Here is a 14,209-nt window from a genome sequence, read left to right as displayed (position 1 = left end):
GTGTGTTACTAACAGTTATTTTAAATGTTCATTATTTGCAAGTAGACATCTTTGGGAACATAGCTATAAGTATTACCTTTTATTGAATTCTCAATAATTTATTCAGCAAGTATTTATGAAAGACTTACTATAGTGTTTTTTTTTTAAGATTTACTTTAAAAAAGATTTATTTTATTTACTTAAGATATAAAAGGGGAACGGAAGGGAGGAAGAGACATAGATCTTCCATCCATTCGTTCCCTCCCCAGATGGCTGCAATGGTCTGGGCTGGGCCAGGTTGAAGTCAGAAGTTTCGAGCTCCTTCCAGATCTCCTGTGTGAGTGCAGGGGCCCAAAATCTTAAGGCATCTGCTGCTCTCCCAGGCGCATTAGCAGGGAGCTGAGTCAGAAGTGAAACTGGGGGCCGGCTCTGTGGCAGAGCAGGTGAAGCCTCCGTCTGCAGTGCCGGCATCCCATATGGGCGCCGGTTCGAGTCCCAGTTGCTCTTCCAATCCAGCTCTCTGCTATAGCCTGGGTCAGCAGTGGAGGATGGCCCAGGTCCTTGGGCTCCCTTGGAAGACCCGGAGGAGGCTCCTGGCTCCTGGCTCGCTGTTGCGGTCAACTGGGGAGTGAACCAGTGGATGGAAGACCTCTCTCTCTCTCTCTCTCTCTCTCTCTCTCTCTCTCTCTCTTCTGTGTAACTTACTTTCAAGTAAATAAATAAATCTTTTAAAAAAAGAAGTGAAACTGCTGGTACTCCAACTGTTACTCCAGTGTGAAGTGCAGTGGTGGCCCCATCTGTGCCACAACATTGCCCCGCTGTCCTTCTTGTGTGTAACAGTACTGAACTGCCAGCCTGCTTTTAAGGTGTTAAAAATCTTTTCGATTTTTTAGCACACATAGAAATGTCTAAACCATTATACTTAAAAATTTTTTTAGAGGAAGTGGTAGCTAAACTGAGCACTTTCTGTCTAGTTCCTAGGAGAGGAGGTGATTGTTGATAGTTGTACAAAGCTGTCCGATTGCCTGTCGTGGCCATTCCTAGAAAGGAAGTTGGCACATGATCAGAAGGTCTTTGTAGCAGACAGAATGCGATATACAAGAATGGCGTGGTGGTGGATAGTACTCAAGACCGAGATGGTGGGTGTTGTGTTTTTGGCAGGTGATTGCATCATTCTCCTGGGGTTCCAGGGTTGTGAGGCAGCTGTGTTTTCAGCAAAAGTACATTTCTTTACTTGGTTAATTCTTTTTTTTTTTTTTTTCTTAACATTTATTTATTTGAAAGGCAGAGTGACAGAGAGAGGGAGAGAAAGACACACAGAACGAGAGATCAGTCTTTCATCTCCTGGTCACTCCCCAGTGGCCACAATGGGCAGAGCTGGTCCAGGCTGAGGGTAGGAGCCCTGAGCTCCAGCTGTGTGTCTCTTGTGGGTCGGCAGGACCCCAGCACTCAGGCCACCTGCAGCTGCTTTCCCAAGTGCATTCCCAGGGATCTGGATGGAGAGTGGAGCAGTAGGAACTTGAAACTGTTGCAAGCAGTGGTCTAACCTGTGCACCACAGCGCTGTGCCAAGATGCTATTGGTAAAATATAATTTAGTAAGAAATTAAGAAAACTATTTGTTCTGCCCCCTATCAGATGATTATTTTAGTTCTGGCCTACTTATTTACATGGGTCTTTAGCCCGTAAATTGACACATAACCTAACTGATCACTTTTTTCCTTTTTTTCCACAGAGTTGTAGCTCTGAATTCACACAAGTCAGAGAAGAAGAAGAAACGTTACAAAGATTCTCTTTCTCTTGCTGCCATGATACGAAAGTTCCAGAAAGAGAAGGATGCACTAAAGAAGGCGTCTACCCCGAAAGCCCCGGTGCCCTTCGTGCCCGCCCCTGTGCACAAAGCGCCCTGTGCCTCTGCAGCGCTGGGGAGTGACGCCCAGGACATGAGTCTGAGCAGCGCTGACCCAGACCTCCCCATTTTTGTTAGCACAAATGAACACGAGCTCTTTCAGGAAGCTGAAAATGCCCTAGAGATGCTGGATGATTTCGATTTTGACAGATTACTGGATGCTGCTTCTGATGGTAGCCCCCTGTCTGAGTCTGGGGGAGAGAATGGAAACACTGCCCAGCCAACCTACACCTCTCAGGTGATGCCCAAGGCGGCACCTACACTCCCAGAGGGCCTACCCGTTCTTCTTGAAAAGCGCATTGAAGACCTCCGTGTAGTAAGTGTAATGATTAACTTCTTCATTCATCACATAGAAAGAGCAATAAATGCTGGTTAATAATCCTCAATCCCAGCACATTTAGAGCAACAACTGTTTTTTTTTTTTTCATGTTATCTTTAAGGAATTAACTATATCCATGATCTTCTTTTTTTGAAAGATTTATTTATGTTTTGAAAGTCAGAGAGAGGGAGAGACAGAGAGAGAGATCTTCCATCGGCTGATCCACCTCCCAGATGGCCACAATGGCCAGAGCTGGGCTGATCCGAAGCCAGGAGCCGAGACCTTTGTCTGGGTATCTCATATGGGTGCAGGGGCCCAAGTTCTTGGACCATCTTCACTGCTTTCCCAGATGTGTTAACAGGAAGCTGGATCAGAAGTGGAGCAGCTGGGACCTGAACACATGCCTGTATGGGATGCCAGTGTCACAGGTGGTAGCTTTACCTGATACCATAATGCCGGCCCTGCCAGGATTTTTCTCTTATTTGTAATTTTTTGCCTTAGTTTTTGTTGTTTATAAGATTCTTTTTTTGTTTTAAATTTCATTTATTTATTTGAGAGACAGACAAGAGAGGAGAGCTCCCACCCACCGGGCCATTCCCCAGTCACCTGCAGCAGCTGCAGTGGGCACGAGCGCCAGGAGCCAGGAGTGCAGTTTGTTCTCCCAGATGGGCAGCAGGATGCCAGTCACTTGAGCCACAATCAGCATTAGCAGGAAGCAAGAGTCAGATGCTTCTCTGGTTGTTGAGCTGAGACGTGTGTACACGAGACACGGCGTGGGCGCCTTCCCACGGGGACTCCTGATGACTTCCTGGTCGTGATGACTGCCGTCTGTTGCTGACTCTTTTTCCTACTAGTGCTTTTTACTTTGAATTTAATGTTAAAATTGTAGACGTCTCTTTATTTTTGCATGGTGCAGATTTTCCCATCTTTGCTTCAATTTTTTATTTTCCTTTTTTTTTTTTTTTTTTTTTTTTTTGACAGGCAGAGTGGACAGTGAGAGAGAGAGAGACAGAGAGAAAGGTCTTCCTTTGCCGTTGGTTCACCCTCCAATGGCCGCTGCGGCCAGCGTGCTGCGGCCGGCGCACCGCGCTGTTCCGAAAGCAGGAGCCAGGTGCTTCTCCTGGTCTCCCATGGGGTGCAGGGCCCAAGCACTTGGGCCATCCTCCACTGCACTCCCTGGCCACAGCAGAGAGCTGGCCTGGAAGAGGGGCAACTGCAACAGAATCTGGCGCCCCGACCGGGACTAGAATCCGGTGTGCTGGCGCCGCTAGGCGGAGGATTAGCCTAGTGAGCCGCGGCGCCGGCCTCCTCAATTATTTTTTAAAAATTTTATTTATTGGAAAGAGTTACATAGAGAGAGATCTTCCATCCTCAGGTTCTCTCCCTGAAAACAAGCCGAAGCCAGGAGCTAGGAGTTTCTTCCAGGTCTTCCACATGGGTAGCAAGGACCCAGGTGCTTGGACCATCTTCTGCTTTTCCCAGGCCTTAGCAGGGAGCTGGATGGAAGCAGAGCAGCCAGCATTGCAGGCAGCAGCAGCTCTGCCTGCTTTGCCACAATGCTGACACCTGACTTTTTTTTTTTTTCTCAATCTATTTGAGAGGTAGAGTTAAGAGAGGTCTTCTGGGGCCACCACTGTGGCACAGTAGGTTAATCATCCACCTGTGGTGCTGGCATCCCATAGGGGCAAGGGTTCTAGTCCCAGCTGCTCCACTTCCAATCCAGCTCTCTACTGTAGCCTGGGAAAGCAGTAGAAGATGGCCCAAGTCCTTGGGCCCCTGCACCTGTGCAGGAGACCCAGAGGAAGCTCCTGGCTCCTGGCTCCTGGCTCTGGATTGGCTCAGCTCTGTCCATTGTGGCTAACTGGGCAGTGAACCAACAGATGGAAGACCTTTCTCTCTCTCTCTCTCCCTCTCACTGTTTATAACGCTACCTCTCAAATAAAGTCTTAAAAAAAGAGAGAGAGAAAGAGGTATTCCACCTGCTGGTTCACTCCCCAGATGGCTGCAACAGCGAGAGCTGGCCCAATCCAAAGACAAGATCCAGGAGCTTCCTCTGGGTCTCCCACATGGGTGCAGGGGCCACAGCAGAGAGCTGGATCGGAACTGGAGCAGCCGGGACTTGAACCAGTGCAGTTATGGGATGCTGGCACTGCAGGCGGATGCTTAACCTACTCCTCCACAGCGCTGGCCCCTAGCTCTTTCTTTTATAGATAGCATTTGGATAACAATTTTTATTGGCCTAAACTTTTCTCTTTTATTTTGTTCTATGTATTTTTATTTGATTGTAATTGTTATTTTTACTTATTTTCATTTATTTGAAAGGTAGAGTGACAGAACGAGGGTATCAGAGTCAGAGAGTGAGGTCTTCCATCTGTGGATTCGTTCTTCAAATGTCTGTAGTAGCTAAGGCTGGGCCAGGTTAAAGCCAGGAGCCCAGAACTCTTTCCTGGTGTCCGTGTGGGTGTTAAGTACCCAATTACTTGAGCCATCACCAGCTGTCTCCAAGGATGTGCATCAGTTGGATCCGATGAGGAGGTGGGGCTTATGCCTGGCACTCCAGTGTGAGTTGTGACTGTCCCATGCAGCAGCTTTACACACTGACCCCAGCTCCTGTCCTTCTGTTTCTCTTTTGGTTTTATCTGACCTACAGCTGTCAGTAATACAATTGACCTTTATTATATTTTCTTTTATATTTTTGCTTTCTTGTTTTCTCATTTTTCTTTTAATTAATTATTTTTAACAATTTATTTATTTGAAAGGCAAAGGAAGAGAAAGAGAGAGGTCTTCCATCTGCTGGTTCACTCTCCAAATGGCTGCAGTGGCTGGAACTGGGCTAATCCGAAGCCAGGAGCTTCTTCTGGGTCTCCCACGCAGGTGCAGGGGCCCAAGGACTTGGGCCATCTTCTACTGCTTTCCCAGGCTACAGCAGAGAGCTGGATTGGAAGTGGGGCAACTGAGATTTGAACCAGCGCCCATATGGGATGCTGGCACTGCAGGCAGTGGCTTTACCTGCTACGCCACAGCACCAGCCCTTTATTTTTTTTTTTAACAATGAGTTTACAATTTTATTAATGAAATAGTTTTCATTTTTTAATCTTATCAGCAACTCTGTAAATCAGATGTTGGAAATATCAGGCCTGTGGGCTGTCTGAAACCCACGAAAGCATTTTGTCTCGTCCTGCAAGGCAGCCACAGTCAGGACTCCAAATTCAGTAAATCTGTAACAGGTAATTTTTACATTGATAATTTTGTGTGGCCTGTGAATGATGTTGTACATATCCAAATGGCCCTTGGTAGCAAAAAGGCTCCCCACGCCTCCCTTAAGTGAGGGGTAGGTATTATTTCCTTTTTATGGTGGAAAACCTTAAGTGGAGATAGGTTAAGTAACAGTCAAGGCCACATGATAAGTTAAGTGGTGGGAATAACTTAATTATCTAGTTTCACCCAACTTAGAAATGCTGCTCTATCATATGGCACCGCCTCTACAATCTTTAGTTTCTTCTGGTTTTTAGAATGTGATTATTAATTGTTTTAGTTGGGATTTTTTTAGATTTGATTGTTAATTGTTTTATTTATTTGACAAGCATCAGTGCCATACAGTGTTGGGGTGTGGTGCTTCTGTGTGCCACCACTTCCCAGCCTCGTTCCCCTCACAGAGGACAATGGCTGCAACACAGATGGATGGGTTTCAAGTTCTGCGTAGTCGAATCCTGCCAGCAGTCAGAGTGTTTGTAGTGTTGCTTCTAGTTAGCACATGAGGAAGTAACTAAGAAGAAAGGAGGTAACGGTCAGCCCAGTGGCCTGATTCAGGACTCGGGACTGAGTTCCCGACCATCGAGCCCCACGACTGGCACTCTGTCTACTGAATTGTGTGACGTTTGTCACCACTTCATGGATAGACTTGGTTCATGAGGAGTATTTGTCTTGTGAGGCTCTGCCACATCTCATGTCAGTGATCTCTGTAGTAGCTATGCCAGGATTTGTTTTCTTTTTAGGATTGAGTTATTTGAAAAGCAAAGTGTCAGAGAAAAGAAACACAGGAGGGGAGATCTTCCATCCACTGGTCTATTCCCCAAATGGCTGCAACAGCTGGAGGTAAGCCAGGAGCCGGCAGCTCCTTCCAGGTGTCCTGTGTGGGTGGCAGGAACTCAAGTACTTGAGCGTCATCTGCTTCTTCCTGGACACATGGTCAGGCTGCATTGGAAGTGGGGTAGATGGGACTTGAACCAGCATTTGAACTGGCACTCTGATAGGAAATGTGGGTGTCCCCCATGGCAGCTTAACCCGTTCTGCCACAGCACCCACCCCATGCCTGGATTAATACAACTTCTAACCTTTTAGTAGGAAATTATTAATGGGGAGGTTATTTGACTACTGGATACATATGCGTTCCCCATATTTTTCTTTGAAATGTGAGGTGGGGCTAGCGCCGTGGCTCAATAGGCTAATCCTCCACCTGTGGCGCCGGCACACCGGGTTCTAGTCCTGGTCGGGGCGCCGGATTCTGTCCCGGTTGACCCTCTTCCAGGCCAGCTCTCTGCTGTGGCCAGGGAGTGCAGTGGAGGATGGCCCAAGTGCTTGGGCCCTGCACTCCATGGGAGACCAGGATAAGTACCTGGCTCCTGCCATCGGATCAGCGTGATGCGCCGGCCGCGGCAGCCATTGGAGGGTGAACCAACGGCAAAGGAAGACCTTTCTCTCTGTCTCTCTCTCTCACTGTCCACTCTGCCCATCAAAAATAAATAAATAAATAAATAAATAAATAAATAAATAAATAAATAAAGTACAGCTGGAGCTCAAACCCTGGCATCCAGACCTGGGATGTGAGCGTTTGAAGCAACGTCTGAACTCTTGCGTAAAACGTCCTCTCTCTTGTCATTTGTTGATTCCCTTTCTTGCAGTTTAGTTTTCATTCTCGCTTTCTTCCTACATTTCTGGCCCTGTGCAAGCCCAAGCTTCTTCTGTCTGGGATGCTTGTCTCACAAATTTGTGTGTTCTCCTTAAGGCTGTGTAAGGTGTCCTAGGTAGGTAGATTGGAGGTATATGAGCTGCTCGGGTTCCTAGATCAGCTTTCTCAGTAGCGCTGAAGGTGAGCTGTGTCTGTGATTCCCTCGGTAAATGCTGCTTCTGTTGATGAAGGCAGAATGTCTTGGTGTACCAAGTCTTTGTTTCTGGTCTGCCAGTGAAAGTTGGAAACGTGGTGATGAGAATATTATCTGTAAGTTTGTTTCATTTGTGCTTATCCCTTGATAATGACCATGGCCAGTTGTTTATCAGGTTGAATCCAGACTGGCTGTGGTAAACCTGTATCTGTGCTGAGTGCCAGTGTTGCCCAGTTGAACCTCAGGGTGCTTCTGGTCGGAATCCTGCATCCGACACTTCTTAGCGATTCAGTATAGGGTCATATCATGGAACCTGTCTCAGGTTTAAATTCCTCGTTTGTGGGATGGGGACTGTCATATCAGTGATTTTGATATGAGGATTGAACATGGTAATCAGGGTGAAGTATATAATTGGAGAGGTCATTTGGCCTAGTGGTTAAGATACCCACATCTCACATCAGAGTACCTGGGTTCAATTCCTGGCTCCAGCTTCCTGGAAGCAGTTGACAGGCAACAATGATGGCCCAAGTATTGGGTTCCTGCCACCAGTATAGGATACCTGGATTGAGCTGGCTCCAGGATTGAGCCCTGGCCTAACTCTGGCTATTGCAGGCATTTGGGGAGTGACCCAGCAGATGGTTCATTTTCTGTATATTTGTCTCTGTCTTTCTCTTTGCCTCTCAAAGTTTTTTATTTTTTATGTTAAAAATATAATAGAATATCAGAGGAATTGTGGGTAATCCATAATGTCTCTAGAAAGTGAAACCTCTTTCTGTTTCCTTGGGGATTACAGCAAGAACTAATAAACAGGGATGGGCATTTGGCACAGCAGTTAAGTCACTGCTTAAAACACACTCATATCACAGTGCCAGCTGTGAGTCTAGTTTCCTCTGCTTCCAGTTCAGCCTGCTGCCCACATAGAGCTTGCTAGAACTCCAGCCTGGCCCAGACTTTTGGGGAGTGAACCAGCAGATGGAAGATCTTTCTCTGTCTTTCAAATCAAATTAAAATCCTTAAATAGAATTAATAAACCTACATATAGCCAAAATACATAAGATACACAAAGCTCTAAAACGTCTTGAATGTGTAATGTTGTGAGTTTTAGAAGATTGAGATACGGGGCGGGAGATGGGTGCAGTGGCTGCGACCCGCTCAGGCTGCCCACACTGTGTATTGTGCTTCCTGGGTCTGGTTCCTGACTCGACTTGCCTTCGGGTTTGGTGACTCTGGAGAGTGCTCGACTCTCTCACATCTTGATTTCAGTAAAGTGAGGATGATTTTGAACTTCAGACTGTGGGAGAATAAATTTATGTTTTAACAACTTTTGTGGTGGTTATTTGTTATGGCAGGTACAAGAAGTGCACACAGTATCCAGTTAAACTTGAATCTCTTGTAGCCCTGGGAGACCATTGATCACAGCTCATGTGGTGTTCCGTTGATCAGAATTCCTTTTTTGCATTAGGTAATGCATCTCAGAGTAATTGTTTAGTGTGAGTGATATTGATCATGCTTCTTATGTTTCTCTAGGCTGCCAAACTTTTTGATGAAGAAGGAAGGAAAAAATTCTTTACACAAGATATGAATAATATTCTTCTAGAGTAAGTACTTTCCTCTTTTATTAAAAAGCCTTAAAGTATGGTAGGCCAGGGCCAGCACTGTGGCACAGTAGGCTAAGCCTCTGCCCGTGGTGCGGGCATCCCATATGGGTGCTGGTTCCCGTACCGGCTGCTCTTCTTCTTTTTTTTTTTTTTTAAAGATTGTACTTATGTATTTGAGAAGTAGAGTTACAGAGAGATCTCCCATCCTCTGGTTCACCCCCTAAACAGCCACAACAGCCAGAGCTGAGCTGGTCTAAAGCCAGGAGCCAGGAGCTTCTTCCAGGTCTCCCACATAGGTGCAGTGGTTGAAGCACTTTAACCATCTTACACTGCTTTCCTAGGCCATAGCAGAGAGGTGGATCAGAAAAGGAGCAGCCAGGACTCGAACTGCTGCCTATATGGGATGCAGGCACTGGAGGCTACTATGCCACAATGCCGGCCCCTTGGCTGCTCCACTTCTGGTCCAGCCCTCTGCTATGGCCTAGGAAAGCAGTGGAAGATGGCCCAAGTGCTTGGGGCCCTGCACCCACATGGGAGACTGGAAGAAGCTCCTGGCTTTGAGTTGGGTCTGGCTCTGGCCATTTTGGCCATTTGAGGAGTGAATCTACAGGCAGAAGACCTTCTTCTCTATCTCTCCCGCTCTGTCTGTAACTTTTATCTCTCAAGTAAAGAAGTACAAAAGCATTTAGTACTCACCATGTCTTGCGACAAAAATAGTATAGTAGGCCTTTGAGAAACTGATTCTCAGAGTGTGGCTGGGCTCAAGCATTAGCTCCTCCCTCCCAGCCTCACAGCACATGGGATTGACATTGCTTCACAGCAAGATGAGCCTGCTGCAGTCGAGGGTTCCAGTGTTTATAACTGCAGAAGCCAATGACCTCGACTGTTACACTAGATTTAAATGGTTGTTACGTCACCTTATGTGAAAACATCTTTCTGAGAAAGTTTAGAGTATATATATAGACTCATTATAACTTTCCTTCTACATTCACTATGCAGACTTAGGAAAGATAGTTCCATTGATACCTAGTGAGGTTAATTGTAATTCATACGAAGTTTTCTAGTGAAATAGAAAGTCTGACTTAATAAAGGAATCACAGCTGTCGGGGTGGATGGAGGTAGTGTGGAGAAGACAGGACAGGGTGAACTGAGGAGGTGAAGGCTGCTACGTGGTACAGATTGTATTCATATCAGCAGCATTTGTAATATGATTTTGCATTCAGTTTGATACTAATGTAACTGTGGGTTTTAAGATTGTGGTCATGTAACCTATACGGTACTTGCAAATCTGTTGCCTCATAAATTTTAACCATTGGTTAGGAATTGGGTATATAATTACACACCGAACTGGGAAAAACTGTGATCATTGAGAAAGCAGTGTATTTTACTTCTGGTTAAAATAATGTATACTTGTCATTGGTGATGGAGTAGTATCATATAGGAAAACAGGGCAGGCATTTGGCGTACCCTTGAAGATGCAGCTGGCTTGCCCACATTGCGTGTCTGTCTGTTTCCAGTCCTGGCTCCTTTGCTTCAGGTCCAGCCTTCTGCTGATGTGTACTGTGGATGCAGTAGGTGATGGCTCACGTACTTGGTTCTCTGCTGCCCAAATGAAGTTCGACCTGGGCCAGCCCCAGCTGCTGCTGCATGCATCTGGGGAACAAACCGGCAGATGGATGATCTCTCTGTGTTTCCACCTTTAAATCAAATGAGAAAAATAAATTAAATTAAAGAAACACAGGAAACCTGTGTTTCTGTAATAGTATTCCTGTCTTGTCTTCTAATGTACTTGAGAGTCTGAGAAGTAGACAGAGAGAGCGTCCATTTTTTGGTTCACTCCCCAAATGCCTGTAACAGCCAGGGGGTCGAAGCCAGAGCCAGGAATGCCATCTCACTTGGGTAGCAGGAAGCCACTTGCGCCAGTGCAGTGGGCTCCCAGGGTCCGGATCGGTAGGACGCTGCAGTCAGGAATCAGTCCAGTGTAGGATGCAAGTGTCTTAACCAGCGTCCAAACTGCGAGGCTAACCGTGCTCACACCTGTCTTTTAAATACGTAATGAGGAGAGTTTCTCGTGAGATTCAGAGAACTGATTGGTGTCTAACTTGTGATAATTTTTATGGCTGCAAGCTCTGTTTTCCTGGAGAGCTGGAATGGACTCAGGAAGAATATGAGCTGGTGTACTGCTGGTGTCGTAGCAGAGCGGCGTCTCATCTCTGTGCTTGGCTTATCAGGGATTTTCAGGTGGATTGGGCCTGCTTGGAAGCCACATCAGTGCTTCCCCTCTGCACCACTGCGCTTCACCTCTCGACTCACTCGCAACGCAGCCACTGCTCATGAGGCTGCGCAGATGCCACAGTCAGGGGCCGGGCCAGCTCTTGTTTCTCCAGCGAGTCCTGAGTGGGCTGGACTAGACCCCTCTCTGGGACTGAGACTCTGCGTTCTCATTTTACTCCTCCGTAAGCGGGGAGAGCTGTTTCTCTCCTGGAGAGTCAAGCACATGGGGCACGGCATCTCGAACGAGCAGAGGGTCAGCATTCTGTCCTTGGCTTCTCGGGTTGCTTCTCCCACGTCTGTCTGAAAATAGATCCTGGAGTTTTTGGCACCCGCCTACTTTTTATGTTACAGAGGTGTGCCTCTGATTCCACACACCGTACTGTTCAGAGCTGAGTCCTTTTCCCTTTTAATCATCTTTGTATTTCCTTGACCTCTTTCCACTTCCTAAACAAGCATGCCTGATAGTTCTGAACTGAGTTGCTATTGTAAGGACATATGATATGTGATTATTTGGGGAAGTAATTCCTATTAAATTATCCAGGTATATTGGTTCTGTCTCATCATTGCTTCTTTTTTGTTTTTTTAAAGATTTTTTTTTATTTGTTTGAAAGTCAGTTACACAGAGAAGGAGAGGCAGAGAGAGAGATCTTCCATCCACTGGTTCACTTCCCAGATGGCCACAACAGCCAGAGTTGGGCCAACCCAAAGCCAGGAGCTTCCTCTAGGAAGGGCTTGGGCCATCTTCCACTGCTTTCCCAGGCCATAGCAGAGAGCTGGATTGAAACTGGAGCAGCCGGGTCTTGAACCAGCGCCCATGTAGGATACTGGCACTGCAGGTGAGGGCTTGCATGGGTCCCAGCAGCCCCGTTTTCTAGTCCAATGTTTGTATACAAAATCCATGACCCGTAATGATTCTTCCACATATGAACCCTTGCTTTGACTCTGATTCTTGTAGGTCTTAAACGTCTTGCCTTTTTAAAAATTTATTTGAAAGATATAAGATAAGGGCCGACGCCGTGGCACAGTAGGTTAATCCTCTACCTGTGGCGCCGGCATCCCTTATGGGTGCTGGTTCTAGTCCTGGCTGCTCCTCTTCCAGTCCAGCTCTCTGCTATGGCCTGGGAAGGCAGTGGAGGATGGCCCAAGTCCTTGGGCCCTTGCACCCACGTAGGAGACCCAGAAGCTCCTGGCTCCTGGCTTCGGATCAGCATAATTCTGCCGTTGCGGCCATTTAGGGAGTGAACCAGCGGAAGGAAGACCTTTCTCTGTCTTTCTCCCTCTCACTGTCTGTAACTCTACCTCTCAATAAATAAAATTTCTAAAAAGGAAAAACTATATAAGATAAAGAAGAAGAGACAGAAAGATCTCCCATCCACTGATTCACTCGCCAGAGCTGCAACAGCTGATTCTGGGCCAGGCAGAAACCCGGAGCCAGGAGCTTCTTCCTGGTCTCCCATGTGGGTGGTGAAGGCCCAAGGACTCGGGCCATCTTCTGCTGCTTTCCCAAGTGCAAGGAGCTGGGACTTGAGCCAGTCCTCACATGGGATACCTGTGTTGCAGGTGGCGGCTTCATCCAGTGCAGCGCAGTGCTGGGCCCTTCTTGCCATTTCTATTATTTGTTTAGTTATACCAAATCTTTTTCTGAGATTGAGATGTACCCTAGAAATGATAAGTACAGTTGATATAGTTAGGTTAGTTTTATTTCAAAAAAAAAAACCTATTGATTGACTCTTTAGGTGTATGTTGCATTTTTGAGAAGTACTTAAGTCAGTCTGCACCTTCTGTAATAAATGTGATGATGTGAGTGTAGTTTATCATCAAGAGCTCCAGTTTTGCCTTGGCTTTCAAGTCAACATCTGTTCTCAGCTTTCTACAGTAGCAGTTGCCAGTGTAATGTCTTCCATCTTGGTGGACCCTGCCCTCAATTATTTATTAGTAGGTTTGTCTTGTTAAAAGTAAGATGGCTGTTAGAAATGGTTTTACTTTATTTTTTTAAAGAACGATTAGATTACATACATACTTAACAGCTTGTTCTTTCTCAAAAGCATTTTGTGAATAGAAGTTGGAGCTGGAGAATTGGAATAAACTGAACAAACTGCTGACTCTGTCCTGTGTACGCCAGGCACGATCAGGGACAAGCAGATGGATGAAGCAGTGAATGGGCACAGCCAGAGGGGCTTTCCCCTCTCTCGGATCTTTCCTTTTGTCAGGCACCTCTAAAGAAAAAACACCTCAGGAACTTAGTGAAATGATGTGACTCTGCAACCTGTTGTCTCAGGGCAGACGGGTAGCAGGATCTTTTTGAGGGAATGAGATTCTGATTAATAATGGAATTCTTGGGCTTTACCGAAACCATAGACTTTGCTCTTGTACACACATACATACACAAAAAAAACACTATTTCTAGATTGTTTGTAGTCATATAAAGTCTATTCCTAAGCTAGAATCGTATTTTCTCTACCGTTACTGTTCATTGGTGAAGTTTTTGTTGCATTAAAGATACTGTCTAGGAGATCATAGGAAGATAAAATACGAACAAGAATGAGTTGCATTTGCCTTCTTTCCTATGTGATGCTACCTAAAAAAAATTCCTCATGGTTGATTTGTGTTGATTTTTCTTGGTCAGCATTGAGTTACAGCTACAAGAACTAGGCCCTGTTGCCCGTAGTGGTGTCTACTCCCACCTGGAAGCTTTTGTGCCGTGCAATAAAGAAACCCTGGTAAAACGGCTAAAGAAATTACATCTCAATGTCCAGGTACGAGAAGAAACAACGACGTTCGGGGTTTCGTTACCTGTAAAGAACTTGTTTCTACTTGGGACTTCAGCATATTAATTGTTAGAGTCTTGTTCTGTGTATTTCATAACCACAGAGATTATTAAAGGCATGTTGGTTCCTGAGAAAATAATTATTTCTTGAACAGTTGGTAGAGTTAGATGAAAAGCAATGTTTTCTGAGATGTAGATTCTTGGAGTGTAAGCCCATGTAGTAGGTATGATCTGACAAGCCTAGAATGCTTTATACAGGTATT

The 14,209-nt window shown here is 45.9% G+C and overlaps 1 protein-coding gene across 17 annotated transcripts in view; it reads left to right on the top strand.

The window, feature by feature from the left end:
* The window catches only part of UBN2 (ubinuclein 2), a 94,434-nt gene that overhangs the window by 40,139 nt on the left and 40,086 nt on the right, over positions 1-14,209 (top strand). For all 17 annotated transcript variants that reach the window (XM_017338034.4, XM_070071425.2, XM_089329679.1 and 14 more), the window contains 3 exons: positions 1,713-2,202; positions 8,835-8,905; positions 13,806-13,935. In XM_017338034.4, the coding sequence (XP_017193523.3) occupies positions 1,713-2,202; positions 8,835-8,905; positions 13,806-13,935 (691 nt within the window). The remainder of the gene's footprint in view (positions 1-1,712; positions 2,203-8,834; positions 8,906-13,805; positions 13,936-14,209) is intronic.

This window comes from Oryctolagus cuniculus, chromosome 3 (genome assembly GCF_051225735.1).
Source record: "Oryctolagus cuniculus isolate XC-2025 breed Fujian yellow rabbit chromosome 3, ASM5122573v1, whole genome shotgun sequence".
In the NCBI taxonomy this organism is placed as follows: domain Eukaryota; kingdom Metazoa; phylum Chordata; class Mammalia; order Lagomorpha; family Leporidae; genus Oryctolagus; species Oryctolagus cuniculus.
This window is presented reverse-complemented; position numbering and strand designations above follow the sequence as displayed.